Source organism: Nestor notabilis, unplaced genomic scaffold, assembly GCF_000696875.1.
Source record: "Nestor notabilis isolate BGI_N333 unplaced genomic scaffold, ASM69687v1 scaffold3758, whole genome shotgun sequence".
Classification (NCBI taxonomy): Eukaryota; Metazoa; Chordata; class Aves; order Psittaciformes; family Psittacidae; genus Nestor; species Nestor notabilis.
In genome coordinates this window covers 122,392-138,576 of record NW_009938628.1, presented here as the reverse complement: position 1 = coordinate 138,576, position 16,185 = coordinate 122,392, and the positions used below count along the sequence as shown (strand labels likewise).

The following is a 16,185-nucleotide window of genomic DNA, read 5'->3' as shown; positions in this document are numbered from 1 at the left end:
ATTTAGGTTCTTAATAAACACTAAATTGGTTGTTCATGTGGATAAAGGAAAACAATGTCATCTGACATCTTGGTATATCAGTAGGATTCCAAGCAAAGAAGCTTGTAACATTAATTTATTCAGCAGTACATCATTTTATTGTTTTAAAGGATCAAGAAACTAGACAATAAATAGTAAGAGCAGGAAAAGACAGCAAATGTCTGTAAGTTGGATTGCTTTGGCTTAGCTAATTTTAATTAGGATTATCTGGCTCATTATATACTTGCTTAACTTCTCAGTGCCTAGCTAGATATTTCTAACATGCTCATCATTGTGGTATTTAAGCACATGTTTTCCCCAATACCTATGTGTCCCCTTCTCTTCTATAGAAAATTAATTGCAAATGATTCTTCATATTTGGTTAATGTCTATATATTGGTGATTCTTTCTATCTGGCATCTCCATTTCATTTTTGTAGCTGAAATCCTTGTTCAGGTTCTTAAATTCTCCAGAATCACTGCGGTAGTCTCTTCTGTGATAAGAAATGCACCCTTTCAAATCAAAACCCATGGGTTTGATCATGCTGCTGTAGATTTGCCAAGTATCTTCACTGATGCACTCTTTCAATCTGAGGAATTTGTTATGATTTTCAATATCCTTCATAGCATATCTTTGCTCTTACTCTCTGTTGACATGATCACTCCAACCTCTTACTGGCTAAGGAGACTGATTTTAAACAAGCACATTAATGCTGTTCTCATAAATGTCTGTAACCACATCACATTCTTTCTATTTTAAATTTACGTGATGTGTGATGCTAAAAATTCCCTCAAAACTGTCTAAATTATACTAGCCTTTGGAGGGTTGCTGAGCATCCTGGTGAGGATGCATCCAGTTTCTGTACTTTCCCAATGGTCAGTTGCTGGATGAAATTACTGCACAGTGTTATAGTTACATTACAATTGTTTTCTATTTTGACTGTAGAGAAACTGGAAAAAATATCTCCGACGATCTATAGTAAGGTTTCCTGGCTATCAGCCTACACTAATACAAGTAACAGTAAAATACAGATAAAATATGGATAAAATTGTAATGTAAGTTATAGGTATTTTCCCTTGAGTACTGGAGCACAAATATGGATACATACATTTGACACACTATTTTAATATAATTTCATGGGCAACATGCTCTGAAGAGCTTTGAATATTAGGTATTTGGATATGTGGCAAGTTGTGAAAAGTGGACTAAGAACTAAAAGAAATCCACATCGCTGGAGGTGCGTGCAAAATGTTTCAGATGCAACACTCCCCCAAAAACTTACTAAAATTCCTTCAGAGAAATTTATACCAGTAAGCTGCATATTTGAGTTCTTTGTGGATCCCCAAAATATTGTGTATCTTCTTAAAAAGCACACTGAACCTGGAATACTAACTGGATCAGTAAAGCAGTGTAAATAAAAAACATTATTTAGACAGAATTATTTAAACAGAGAAACCTACAGTATCTTGAGAACACATTTTGCATACAAAAATACAATTGATAAAATGAGTAAAAATACTGAGGAGGAAAATATAGTCTTTTATTTACAGTCAATGGCTCCTTAAGAATTTAGTTTAAAAATAAATATTCCACTCCACTACAATAAATTTTACAAAGTTAATCATGTGCACATCTTGTTTTTTGAGAAAATTAAACTTTCAGATACATAGTAGAAACACACACACATACACGTATTTAATTACAGTGTGAAGGGGGGAAAAAAAGCACCTGAATCTATTTAGCTTATTCTTTTAAGACAATTATAACATATTTAATCAAGAACTACCCAAAGGAGTTTAATTCCTGAAAAATGAAAAACCTAACCTATACTAATATTACATTATTTTTGCTGCACATTTTGTGGGATGAAAAATGCAGAGTAGAGCTCAATTCAAATAAAAGCAAAAATATATGCTGAGTGTATGTGTGAACATTCAAGCAAAACTATGATTTTATTACAGCAAATCCCATATGGACATGAGAGACTTAAACCCTGTTATGTCTGTAAAACTTGCTAGGTACACAGAGAATATTAATAGCATTGCAACAGAATTTGACATTTTGCTACATCTTCAAAGAGAAGTTAACCAGCCAAAGCAGCCCGTATTTTGATGGTCAGAAGAGAGGGAAGAGTACCAACAACAATAACGTTCAACAGTACAACTATTCAACTCAATATGATTGGAAAGGAAAACAAAAATATTTCAAAGAACTAAATGAAATTTGAAAATCACACTATACTCCTACTGAAAAACAGTTTCTGGACATGAACTCTGATTCCTCCCAACATAATATTTCTCCATTTTTGCTTCCATAATTTCTGAATATGGCAAAGCTTTTAGCTTGTACAGAGAGTAATAGCTAAGTACGACAGGGGTATCTTTTCTTCTTGAGGCTGATATACCACCCAAAATTAAGTATCATTATAATAAATATATATCTTAAAAACCCTATAAAAATAATTATTTCTCCTGGGCATTATTTCAGTCATCAGCTGGGCATTCACAGGTTTGCTGAGAGCTCCTGCAAAATCCAGTACTTTTACCAACTCACTGCAAAAAGTCCTTATCCAGTCCCATCTGACATGGAGCATGAGTTTTCCTTTGTAACAGGCATCACTGACATTTCAAAACAAGTGCAATAAATGAATGCATTTAATTTGGCATAGCTTTTCTGACCTTGACACCTGAAAATCCATTATATTTCCTTCTTAAGTCTCTCCTTTCTCTGAGCCATATGCAGATGAAACAGTTATTCAAGGCTACAGTAGTTACAAGTGGACCTGTTGAGCATGCATACAGATTATTCTACTCGACTAGAACTTGAGCCCCTAGAAACCTGTCCAAGACAAGCTAGCTTGATTATCTATTTTAATATAATCTTTTAATTAAATAAACAAAACCAAACACTTCAATAGGAAGTTATGTGAGGATGGACTTCAAATGAAAAACCATTAGAAAGAAACAGTGAGCTTTATATTGTTTCGATGGCATTATTTATCAATATTTTTATTTTATGTACATTACTGAGTCTCTTTGCTTGTTCCCTTGAAAAGTTATGGAAAATACGTATAGAACGTAATGTCAAAACACTCAGATACATCTCCCATATCACCACACATACTTCTGTTCTGGAATCAAGCAGAAGTCAATTACATAACTAAATGCAGAAGTTCTGCCTCCTACTCAGAGAGACAAGCTTTCTTGATGTAAAATGATAAATAAACGAAATGCATGAAACCACTGCATCAATTGTCTATCTCTTTGAAACTAAGTTATGTTCAACTTAGGTCAATTACAAAAAGTTCAACTTGTGCTCAGTAAAGATGCATAAGTCTTTCTTGTGGTTTGGAAGTTAGTTGACCTCTCCTCACCCAAGAGTTGATTTTTTCTTGGACCTTTAGCAACCAGTTTGTTAACTACATGACTTCCGTTTCAATAAAAGAAGGAGAATGGGGAATTACATGAATTGGTGAGGAAAAGTGGTAGTAGGGGAGGAGTTCCCCATGGCAGTTTGCTGAATTTGAACATTAAAGGGAATCTTTAAGGATTGAGATTCATAGCTGAACCTTTTAATTTCTTTACAGCCCTCCTAGAACACAGTGGACTGTAACACCAAATGAGTAACTGAATGAAAAGGAACCAGAAAAAAACCCCCATCGTTTTTATGTGAAATGTAATCAGTTTTATTTCTTCACCTTCACCTTTTCATACCTTTCGAGGTATGAAAGAAGTCTAGAATAGAACTGTGACCTTGTTCCATTTCGATTCATTACAAAATGGTATCTTTCCCTCTAAAACCTAGAAGATACCCACACCACAAAACCTCATTCTAACAAAGAGGAAAAAAAAAAAAGATTTATAAGAAGAACATGGCTTTTATCCGGTTTACAGTGATTAGTTACTAATGGCAATACATTCCTTAAGATATTTACAACTAAGAAATAAGCATCAGGTGATATACAATATATATGTTCATTTGCTGACTATTGATGCTCCAAGCAATAGGAAAAAGTGCTATATTCTTTGATATCTACATATTTTTGTAGTTTCTGTAATATATTGTCTGTGGATAGTTGCTCGGGATGAGCATTTTTCCAGCTACAATGTATTTACAGCATGCCAAATGAGAAAGTAAAAATACTGAACTCTAAGCCTGGTCCCACTGGGAGAAGTCAGAGAGAAAATGTGCCATTTAATGTTTTCAAATGCATAATTGACAGAATAACAAAAATCATCTTAAAGATTCAAAAAAAGATTAAAGAAACACAATCAACCAGTCAGGCCATCTGAGTTTATGATTAGGAAAGGCTGAGAACTCAGATGGCATGACAGCTGAATTCATCTTACTTCTAGGAAAATATGAAGGTTCCTGGCAGGACAACACTGGGAACTGCCTGTTGGGATTCTGTTAATGGATTGTCTTCCAGCAGTTTTTATAGTCACCTTTTTAGTGATTGCAGCACAATAAATGACTAAGAATATGTAAGTGATTCTGTTCATATTAATTAAACACATGAGCAGTAAATACAAGAACACAGGCACTGAATGAAGTTCATACATAAATGCAGAATTTCTGAAATCTGTATAACCTAAAGAATAAACATAACTATACAAAATTTCTACTATTTTGGAAGAGTCTGCTAGCTTTTACTTTAATCTGGAAATATAACTATGATCTCTTTCCCCTGTGAAAATATATGGCTGTTGACAGTATTTTCCAGTCTTCCTTCCAGGAGTACCTGGGGCGATCTTGGCTCAGGGAATTCAACTGCAGTGTAACTCCAGAGAAGCCATTCTTTTAGAAATTGAAGCCTAAAGCAAAGATGCCATGCCAACAGCCTCAGTCTCCATCCTCCAAAAGGTCCCAGACCTCCAAAACCTTTAGAGGCCCATCTTACTATGAAATCCATGTCCCATACTAGGATAGTTCAGGAAAATTTTCATAACAGGATTCTGAAAGAGATTTTATTTAGTCCCATGATGCCATAAAGTCCTCTGGATATTTTTTACTGTGCGGGCCACAGGAATACTTACATAAATAAAAGTAATTGCATATATAAGCACTGTCAGCCCCTACAAAAAGGCTTTGTATTACCTCAATATTAGATTATTGAAGATGAAATTGAGGTGACAAATTATGAAACAAAATTAACCAGAAATATCTAATAAAAAAAATAAACCCCCTGCCTTTAACTGGCTCTAAGAAGACATCTGGCAGAAGCAAACCACAGGAAACACAATGCTGTTCTACATGATGGGAAAGCTTATGCAACTTGAAAATGTCATCCCAGGAAGGTGGTGCTTTCTGGGTCTAAGTTATCAGGTCAGCATTTTTATTTCATTGCTTTTTAAAACAAATGTTCCTTCATACCCATTGCATTTTACAAAGAGGCACTAATTTAAAAGCTTGAATTCTTTGAGGTATCAAATAAAAATCATTTAAAGCCAGTTGAAGCTTGTCAATTTACTGAAAATATTAGAGACTTTAGGTGTGCCACATTTTCAACAAGCAAAAAAAAATTAACATCCATTTTAGTAATGCTTCTAAGAATATTTTTTGAATTGAAAAAACAAAAACAAAACCACAAAAGAAAAGTTCTTGCAGGCATTTTGGAAAAAAACCACACCAAAACAACTTGCAAAACCAACTATTCTTGAAGAATTCTACCAATTTTGCTTGCACGAATTTTGATATTTAGATCTCTGAAACAATTGCATAAAATTGTTATGGTTCAAACCCTGTTGAACAGTGGAAATGCTTGGCAATGACATTAACATGCCATATTTAATAATTCACTAAAAGGAGAGACTGTTATTTAAATTTTGCATCATGTTAGCTGTATCCAAGTGTCCTGGGTTCAGCTATAGCAGTCATGTTTTCTCCTTCTTAGTAGCTGGTGCAGTCCTGTGGTTTTGACTTTCAGCCTGGGAACAACGCTGATAACACCTTAGTTGTTGCTAAGTAGTGTTTACTCTGACCAAGAACTTTCTCAGTCTCATGCTCTGCCAGGGAGGAGGGGAAGCCGGGAGGAAGCAGAGACAGGACACCTGACCCAAACTGGCCAAAGGGCTATTCCATACCACAGCACGTCATGCCCAGTATAGAAACTGGGGGGAGTTACCCGGAAGGCCCAGATCGCTGCTCGAGTCAGGCTGGGTATCGGTCGGTGGGTGGTGAGCGGTTGTGTCCTCTCCCTTGTTATTTCCCTTATGATTATTATTGGTAGCAGTACTGGTTTGTATTATACTTTTTATATATTATTATATTTTGTATTTAGTTACTGGAGTGCTGTTATCTCAACCCGTGGGAATTACATTCCTCCAATTCTCCTCCCCATCCCTCCGGCAGCAGGGGGAGGAAGAAGCGGGGGAGGAGTGAGCAAGTGGCTGCACGGTTCCGAATTGCCGTCTGGGCTTTGAACCATGACACCAAGGTATACTCACTTGCATATGCTCAAACCTTTGACAAACACTAAGGAACTAGTGTTTCAATGATTCTGGTTTCGCATTGTGCAATCCAAAATGTCAGTTTTCTCATACGTAGCTCACAAATCTCTATAGCAGTGTTCAATTCCAGAGCATATAAATGTGCTACCTTGTTAATACAACAAGATTAGACAACAAGATGCATCAGGCAGATAGTAATCAATAATGTGAAATAGACATGTTTATAATTTGACAATGGTTTCCTGCATTATGTTGTTTAAACCACACTATGTGATATTTTAAATCTAAAATCACAACAGCTTTTCTAGCTTGGATAAGAATATTTCGTTAGAGCTGAGAAAAATATTTGATTAGCTCTTTTGACATACTTATTCTTATACTTTTCTGTCTAGAGGAACTATCTGAACTATTGAGTCAATGGATATGGGATCCCACTCAGGTACATGTAACTAAGTCTAATAACTTGTATTAGACTACACAGACTTTTCAGAAAGCTGTTCCATCCTAATTTAAATGCATCAGAAAATGGAGAAATCAGAACTATCTTTGCTAACTTTTTCCAGTGATTAACTAGCCTTGTTACTGATAATTTGGATTTTATTGCTAATTTTAATTTATCTGGTTTAATTTCTCTACTGGTTTGTTACATTTTTCCTCAAGGAACCATTTATTTCCTAGTATTTTCTCTCTTTGAAGCAACTTATTGACTATAATCAAGTTACCTCTTAACTTTCTCTTTTGTTACCTTTACATAGGCAAATGCACATGCTTATCTTCAAAAGAAGACTGCCAAAGAGAACTCTTCAGACCGGAAATCCTGAAACTCACTGAAACTGGCATTAATAAATTCTAAAGGAATTTAAGAAAAAAAAAAATGAAAAAGAAAAGAGAGAGCAAGATCCATAACAATATTGAACAAGACTGAGACAAGGCCAAGGATAAGGAAAATCTAGTTGGGTATGATTTTCTGAAATTAGAAGCTTAGACTGGTGACTAAACATGGATTAGGGAGGTGGAATTTTAGAAATGCATCAATGCTGTAGTGAGATTAATATCTCTAAGTTGTTTGGGTGTTTCTGAAACCCCACACCCACACAAGATTAAGGCATTCATTTCTAAGACAACCTGAAGGAATGAAGAAATAGTACGATTAAATAAGAAAACACATAGTCTTCCAGTGCCCCAAATCCATCAGCTGGGAAAGATGTTTAGATATAAGAAAAAAATTCCTAACAATTTACTGGAAAATCAGGGCAATAAGCACTCTGTACGTCATATGGAAAACTAAATATTTTCTTCATGTTTTATGTAGAAAAAAAATAAACTGGTTAGAGATATTCTGGCTGTTTATATCCGGTTGGAGGAGATACCCTCAGCAATTCAGAAAGGTTGATATCCTATGTAAACTTTATCCTTCCTAGAACTGCTTAAGATGTTAAATTATTTCCTCTGCTTTCTGAATATTCCTTCCATTCTATTTTAATTTTCTGAACTATAGATGACAGTTTCTATTTTGTTGCAAAAAAATTCAGTTAAACATAAAAGTATATGCAGTCTATACTTTTACAACTCTATAATAAAACACATGATAAAACATTGACATAGGTTAGTCATGGCAAAACACCTGGGTAGTTTTTATAGATTGATAAAAACATAATGAAAATACAATTTATACTGTTAAAATATTTTAAAAATGCTAAAAGATCTTTAATTTTAAAATTCGTGAATGATAATGTTGTAAATAAGGTAAAGAGCAGTTCAGAAATTATTGGTATTTACTCATCTAAATGGAAATCTTCCCAACAATTTGATTTATAAATCAGTAAGATACATAATTTTCCTGGGTAATAAGCACCTACTGAGCAATATGGGGTTTAATAATGTTTTGCTTTACAGACTTTGAGAAGCTTGGCAGGAACAGAAGAGTTGAAAACAAAACAAAAGAAGAGAAGAAAACCCCTCTCTTAAGCCACATCTACTTTGTGGTCACTGAAGTGACTTCTATTCAGTGTAGAGGTATTTTAAATTACATAGTCAAAAAAACTGTAACTGTCTTGCTTTTGCTGCTTGGCTTAATTTAGTCCACTCTTTATTTTTGCTTCCTTGACAGAAATGTAGACATGTGGCAGAGACTCCTGGTCTGTTCCATCTTTTTATTTCTTTCTCTCCTTTTAATCCCTTCAAACTAGAAAGCTCAGGGCAAAGTCAGGCACCAAACTAAATGCAAGGTTAAAACATAACTTTTGGTGACATTTGGTGGCCTCAAGATCAATGCTGATTGATGCACACTTGTTGTGTCTGTAGTGTCTATATATATTGCATTTTAATGGCTTACATAGATACATAATACCTGTCAATATCTTTTTATTAATACAACATTTTAGTGTTGAGAAGACACTTCTGGGTATTACTAGTGGTGTAAGTGTGATATTTAGCTGATGAATTTTATCCAAGACTCTTAACATCTTGATTAAGAGAATGAATCAAAAGGTCTGGGTGAATTTTGATTTTTTTTTTCACTTAAAAATAGCTTAACTAGCAGTAGAAGATTCTGGAATCAGAATCTGTTTAGAGAGGAAAATCAGTACAATTAAAGATGAGGAAGAAACATTGTCTCTGATCTATATAAGTTTTTGAATCTTCTGAAAAAAATAGCCTATACTATCAAAACTTCGGCAAATTGATAATCTGAAAAAAAATATAAATCTGATCAAGGAATGCTTTTCACCAATAATTTTGATTTTAATCCCTTTTTATGTACATTTTTCAACATTTCAAAATGAAAAGTCAATTTGAACTAAAAAATGAAACTTCACATTTAGAAATTTTGAGACACAATATTTCAATAATTTGAATTTTTTTCCATAACATATTTCTAATAAGAATTTTCAAGACCAATACTTTTTCACAAACAGTGCTACTCTTCTTAACTTATATTTCAAGTAAAACATTTCATTGAAAAATTCCAGATCAAGTTCAATGGCAATATACGCTCACCTTGCTTGCTGTTGCTCTTTGGCTTTTATAAGCATTATTGCTCCTGTTGTTTATCCCTAATAATACTGGGAAAAAAATGTACTTTACCTATTTGGTGGAATACATAAACTTAAATCTTTGGAATTTCTCTGCCATGGGAATAGTTAAATTACAAATATGGTTATTGTTGCTGGTATGTTATTGACTGTTTTCATAAAAATTATGCTTACGTATCTTGAGTGTATCTGCAGCAGCTAGAAATTTTAAAAGACACAAGAGAATCTTGATTCCCTTATTTTTTTTATGCAAGAGTGAGTCTCATTTAAGAAACCTGCAATATATGAAATCTTCAAGTTAACTCACATATGTGGGGCTCCACAACTGCTGTTTTCCTTGAAAAGTGTACACTTCTAGGCATGACTTTGTCTTAGGATTTATCACAGTTTCTCTACCTAATTTAATCTATGGATAACCCATGCCTGTCTCATGTATATTCTTCCCAGCTTCTAAACAAAGGACTAATACCTTCCACCTATTACCTTTTTGTACTTTTTTGCTTCACCTGATTTCTCTTCTAAACCAAATTCAGACATAAAGAAGGGGATTACTCTCTTCTAGACAGCAAGCAGAAGTATGCTTTATCCAAGTTTGTTGTTCTTATTCATAGGCTGTTACCTACTTGTATTTAAACATCACTTTTCTGTTTTACCTTATATTAACTTCTGCTTCAAAATCTCTCCTAAGACTCCAAACCCTTAAAATGCAGTAAGAATCTTCAGGTAACAGTGGATATTCTGTAAAGGTTGCTTTTTCAGGCTCTGCTACTTTTTGAGCAATGGTTAAAATGTTACAGGAGGATAGTGAGACTTCTATTTCTTCCTCAAGTTTTTCTTATTAAATTATATATACATATGTATGCTGGACACATTCTTCATACAAATATAGGGGGGCAAAGGCAGGCTGCCTAACATATTTTAGTGAGATACTAAGTTTAAAAGAAAGCTTTCAATAGAATGGAAAGCCAGAGATTTAATGGCAAATGTGTAACTTCATGGAGACATATAGTTGTATTTTAGTTCAATGAATAATGGCTAATAAAACCATAATTTTATGGAATTGATATTTTCAATATATACTGAAACAAAAATATAAATTTTTATCATTTTTCTTTTGAAGCTCAAAATTTAGGAAATGTTAGGTTAAAACCATAAAAATAATGAATCAGTTATGCCATCAATCATAAAGCTAAAGAATTTTAAGCTATTCTTTTTCATGTGCAAAACACAGTTTTCATTTCCATGTATGGCATAAGTTGAAGCTTCTATAAAAATATTTATAGTAAAATACAGCATAAATCTATAATTACATTTAATCGGTATTAGAAAGATGCATCCAGTACTTAGACACTGTGAAATTATTTAGAATCAGTCAAGTTTATATCAGTTACTGCTGAAGCAGCAAACGTATGATGTAATAATCTTTTGTGAGCTGAATGACGTATGTTCTCTTATCTACACAAAGCCCTGTAAATAACCTACAAGTTGTTAGTCATTACTTAACTCAGCATCCAAAATGCTCTTTTTAGCTCTTCCATATTAACGCATTATGCACAGAGTACTTCAGATAACCATGAGCAACCAGATGCATTTAAAGCAATGTAAGGAAGTGTTACAGAAAATAATTCATACTTCCCATGTAAAAACCTTCTTAGAATTCCCTCCACTGAATGTACAAAGCCCTCTGGAGGAATTCGAAAGTCTTTAGTTGATTGTCTTGGAACAGATCAGCGAAGAAGAATTCAGTATCTAACATAAGGTGCTCCCTGGGCCATGGGTATAGTAAAGCATCATGCAAGATATGAAGTCCACTATAATTTTCATCTTTCGTCTTTCAGTTAGCTGTCACATTGGCTTCCTTCTGACGTAGTCTTTCTTTCTGTTAAAGAAAAAGAAAGAGTTCTATTATCATTCCTGTTTATCATTTTCCACCTCCTTTCAAGTTGCCATGAGCATTTGGTCTAGAAGGCTGAGAAGTACTAAATAAATCACAGTAGATTTGAGTTTTAATTAAAAAGATTAATGCCTGGAGCACTAAAGGAAGGCTCAGAACCAGTTCGTTACTTACTGTGGAAAAACCGAGCTTGCTTTAGGTACACACTTGTCAAATACTATGTTCCTTTAAAAATACGCAGCTCTGTGAAGACCAGTGCAGCGAGGGAAAACCAGACACATTTCAAGTTCGTGTGCTGACATAAAGCCTCCAATTAAAGCATTATCTAGATTCTGTTGTTTAATGACCTCTTCCCAAGCAAGTGTAGTCACGCATATCTTTGCTGCCTGTCCTGCAACTGATACGCTCTGCTGGGAATGGAAATAATATACTGATTCCTCCATGTACATTTCCTTCCCTTAGACCCTTGCTTCCTAAAGATAGAGAAATGCTGATGTAACCTGTGAGCCTTGAACATAGACAAAGGTTTTAGCTACAGTGCAAATTACTAGTCCTCTTTTTGTGTATATCAAGGAAAAAAAAATAAAGAGGATACAGCAAGGAACAAAATGGGGACTTAATACCTTCCACAATTATTCAATAGAGCAAACAAGATTTTGTAAGGCTTTGAAAAAAACCAAACACTTATCCTTTGGACAAGTATATGTAGTGAGCCTCAGTGCACTACAGAGCATGAAAGAAAATACAATAGACTTCAATGGAACGAGGGAAGAAACCAGAAAAGCAGCTCTTATCATGTTTTTTAGTTTAAAATAGCAGAGCCATGCTTAGGCACAACTAAAGTAAGTTTTAAACTTAAATGCTGGATTACCACAGGGCATAAGCTTAGAGATTTCTCACTGGGGAGAAAATCACTCTGCTACATTCAAAGTAAGCATACTACATCACCCATCAACAACAGCAGAAGCTTGCCACCATTCTGAATGACAAGAATGGGTGTCACAAACCCCATTCTGAATGTCATATTGAGGAACACATCGTACCAGGCTAGCTGTAGGATTGATTTTCTTTGTTTCAACTTTCTTCTCCGCAGTTAACTTGCTTACTGATTGCTGAGCCACTTTAATTCTGAAACAAAATACATAGAAAACATGTTGTCAGATTCAAAGAAATTGGAGGCGTTCTGGCTCTGCCTGGTATATACTCTGTAAGAACTAAGACTTTTAGGCACATTAGCTGAACAAACTGCTATTACTGTTCAAAGATACTTAATAAAGTACCAGAAGTAGATCAAAGTACATTTTTAAACAGAGAAAGGCAAAAGCAAAAGGATGGTCTGCCTGTATTGCTCACTGAAAATGTCATCAAGCAAACAATTTCTCTGTTCTTGCAGGATCTGGGCTTTATGGAGTATCTGGGTTTTATGGAGTATCTTTCCCACCAAAAAAAGCTACAGTATCAAGGCAAGCAGATACTTCTCTGAAAAAAATAAACCCAAAAACTAGCTTACTCAATCTGTTGTATATACAGAATATACTATTTTAGTAGGCTGTTTGCCAGGCTACATCTTATAATTCCTCTGAAAACCTCAAAATGAAAGCATCTATCAGTTTTTCCTTAATGTTTTCCCTGTTGTTTTACATGGAATTGACTGACCAGCCTCACTGATGTGGCAATAGAAGAAGCAGCAAATTAGAGGGGTTTCTTTTCTAGGAGTAGTTAAACCAGTCTTGACTGCAGATACAGTCCAGTCTACCAACAGCACTACTGAGATAAGGGGAAGGAAAAACACAGATCTGGTTCCTCTGTTTCTTGCCTTTTGCTCTTAGGGTGTTGCATACAGAACCCTTGCTCCTGTGGGGATTTTACAAGAAGAACCCAATCAGAAATTTAATCAGGAGGAAAAAGAGAAACAGAATTTAACTAAAAGGGACTTGACTCTCCTCTTATAGACAGTGGAAAGGGCAGGGAAAATGATGTGCTAAACAGTGGTAAAAAAAGGAAGAGCATTCTTGGCACTCCTAAGACAGGATCTGCCCAGCTATCAGTGGCTTTAAAATGCTGATGCTACAAACACCTACTTTACAATTCTATATGCAAAATGCAGTGGGAAAGGAGTTGCAAGTGAATTTTTACAAGCAAGGAGAACTCAACAAACCAATTTCACTAATGCACACTAAATCATTCTTTTACTAGAAAAAAAACAAATTTCTTGGCACTCTTGAGTTGAAAAATTCTACTTTCTTCTCCTATTTAATTTTTTCCACTGGCAGAAATAATTGCTATGGCTAGTCACAAAGTATTTAAAATACCATGTCCAGTTCAAACCACTTTCGACACACTCAATTTTTGAGGAATTTTGGGAGAAAAGCAAAAAGGGAAGTGGATTTGCGCTGCAATCACTGATGTGTACTTCCTTGCTGTAACACTAGCAGCAAACTAGATTCTTTTAAAAATATAGAACACATTCATAAGTTCATTATTGTGTTTATCAGTGCTCAGCACTGGAAACTAAAATTCCTTCTCAAAGCTATGTATGAAATGGGTAGCATTGGTGTCTCACTTCCCAGTGCTTATGAAGGAGGAAACAGTTACATTACTTTGAAGTAAACTTACTTTCAACACTGCTTAGCTAAAACATTGATTCAAACTGTAAGTACACAAATATGAAATTATGATTCTGTACATTTTTAAAATATATCCAAAGTTTTTTTAAAACTTAGTGTTCCCTGTTTCTACACGTAAACAACTAAGTGGCAACACACCATTTCATCTTTTTACAATTTTGCTAATCACCACAGTTTACTTCTTAATGATGGATGATAGCACCCTCTGGACAGCATGCTATTCCTCACAGCTGCAAAGTTTATGCAGAGATGATGATGTATTTCAAGTGACAGTATTCAAGTTCAGCAGAATCACACCAAGGGATCAACTTCTAAACTTTTCCCTTTTTTGAGCACATTTTCTTTTCAATCACATTCTCTTTGGGACTAGGAGTGTTTTCCAAATAGTTTTTAAATGTTCAGAGTCTGTATTTTCATCTGAAGAGAGAATTCTAGGGATTGTAAACTTTTAGACTTAGAAAGAAAATTTTGCCTGTCACTTATTTAGGCCTAGCTGTGTGTATTTTATTCTATACTTGCACAATATCTGGGAAACTATTTTTTAAAATGGAATGCATAGTCTGGAATACAAAACAGAAATAAACCAGCTCACTAACATGATTTGAATCATGTGATACTTGACTTATAAAAATAGCAGGCTTTTTTTCCTCCCACGTAAAAAAGCCATCACTTTGCTAACATAAGGTTAGCAGGCATTATCAGAAACATAAGTGCATAATTTAAAAGGAATGTAATTCTTTGGGATTATTTAAAATCAGATGGCTCAATTTTAAGAAAGTAGTTAGCTCAGTCATTACATCAGTAAAGCACCTGTGCTGTAATGGTGCCTTATAAATAAAAATAATTCTTTGTTAAACACGGACAGGGGACTAGAACTGGCTACTGCATTCAGAATTGCTATCCTTGGAATAAGGAAACAAAATAGTTTGAACACTAGCAAATTTTTTTCTTCCTATATCAGTATAAAATAGCATGAATGGACACACTAGTCTAACCATGTTTTAGAGATGCAACAGAAGAGAACGTGGGACTGAAACTAACAGATGTGAAATCAAGGAGGAGGAAAGGGAAACGAATGTCAACAGAAGTATACCTAAAACAGGAAAGCAAAAGGGGATACAAGTGTGTAGTAACACATGCTAGGAAAATACTGACAAGGACACTTTAGAACAGAGCGCACTGCAGAGGACAGAGACCAGAAAGGATGGTATAATAGCTGAATGACAACTCAGAAGTAGAAGATATGCAGGTGCTAACTTAGCAAGCAATAACATGAGGCCAAAAATTAAGGAATGCAGGTTAGTTATGCCTTGAAATCTGACCAGCTGCTGCATGTGTTCAAACCAAAAGTTGCTCTCCTTCAACAGTGAGCAAAAGAGGTCAATATCCCTTAATGAATAAAGATGTGGTGTCAACTGTAATACTGAGCTGTATTGCATATTACCACATAATATGGAAAACAAAATTGAATGAAATTGTCAAAACAATGTATTTTTAAATAGGAGAACCATGGCCCCAGTACTGCATATGGATCTTTACAATAAGCAATGGGAATATAATTGTTTTTTTCCTGCCTCTATGTGGCAGGTGTTGTCTTGCCCTATAAATTGGATGCAAGTCAGGCCTTGTAAATTAGAAGATATTAGTGAAAAATAATGATATTTTTTATTCAAATTTATTATTTTTATTTTGTATCTAGGTACACAGAAACTAAATCTAAACATAAGCCTGCATTTATTCGAAGTTTCCTTCATGAAAATACTTTTTGTCCTTACAGGAAAGATACTATATTATCAATCCAGGGACTAACCAGATAAAGTCATTATTTTCACCCCTGCTTCCCATTCAGCTCAGACAGAAGGTCTGAGCTGGTACAAGCCATGTTCTAAAGCCCCCAGTCAGGAAAAGCAGAATCCCTTCTAAACAACCCAGTTGCTACTTCTAAACAACCCAGTTCAGGCTCTGCTGTTGTGCAAAGACAGAGATCAAATATCTGGTTCTTTCTCAACCTCTTGATATTCTGGAATAATCCACTCAGTCCATCTGAGCTGGCCACCAGAAGATACCTAGGGGAATATAAGGACAGCCAAAGCCTACAGTGATAATTCCCAGAGTACCTTCACAGCTAGAAACTCTCTTCATATGTAACAGTCCTTCATGGACTT

The 16,185-nt window shown here is 34.8% G+C and overlaps 1 protein-coding gene across 1 annotated transcript in view; it reads right to left on the bottom strand.

Moving 5' to 3' along the window:
• Positions 1-11,333: 11,333 nt before the first annotated feature.
• Positions 11,334-16,185, bottom strand: part of FMN1 (formin 1) — a gene marked incomplete at its 5' end in the record, with an annotated part of 110,411 nt that continues 105,559 nt past the window's right edge. The window contains 2 exons of the mRNA XM_010019418.1: positions 11,334-11,378; positions 12,437-12,521. Of these exons, the coding sequence (XP_010017720.1) occupies positions 11,334-11,378; positions 12,437-12,521 (130 nt within the window). The remainder of the gene's footprint in view (positions 11,379-12,436; positions 12,522-16,185) is intronic.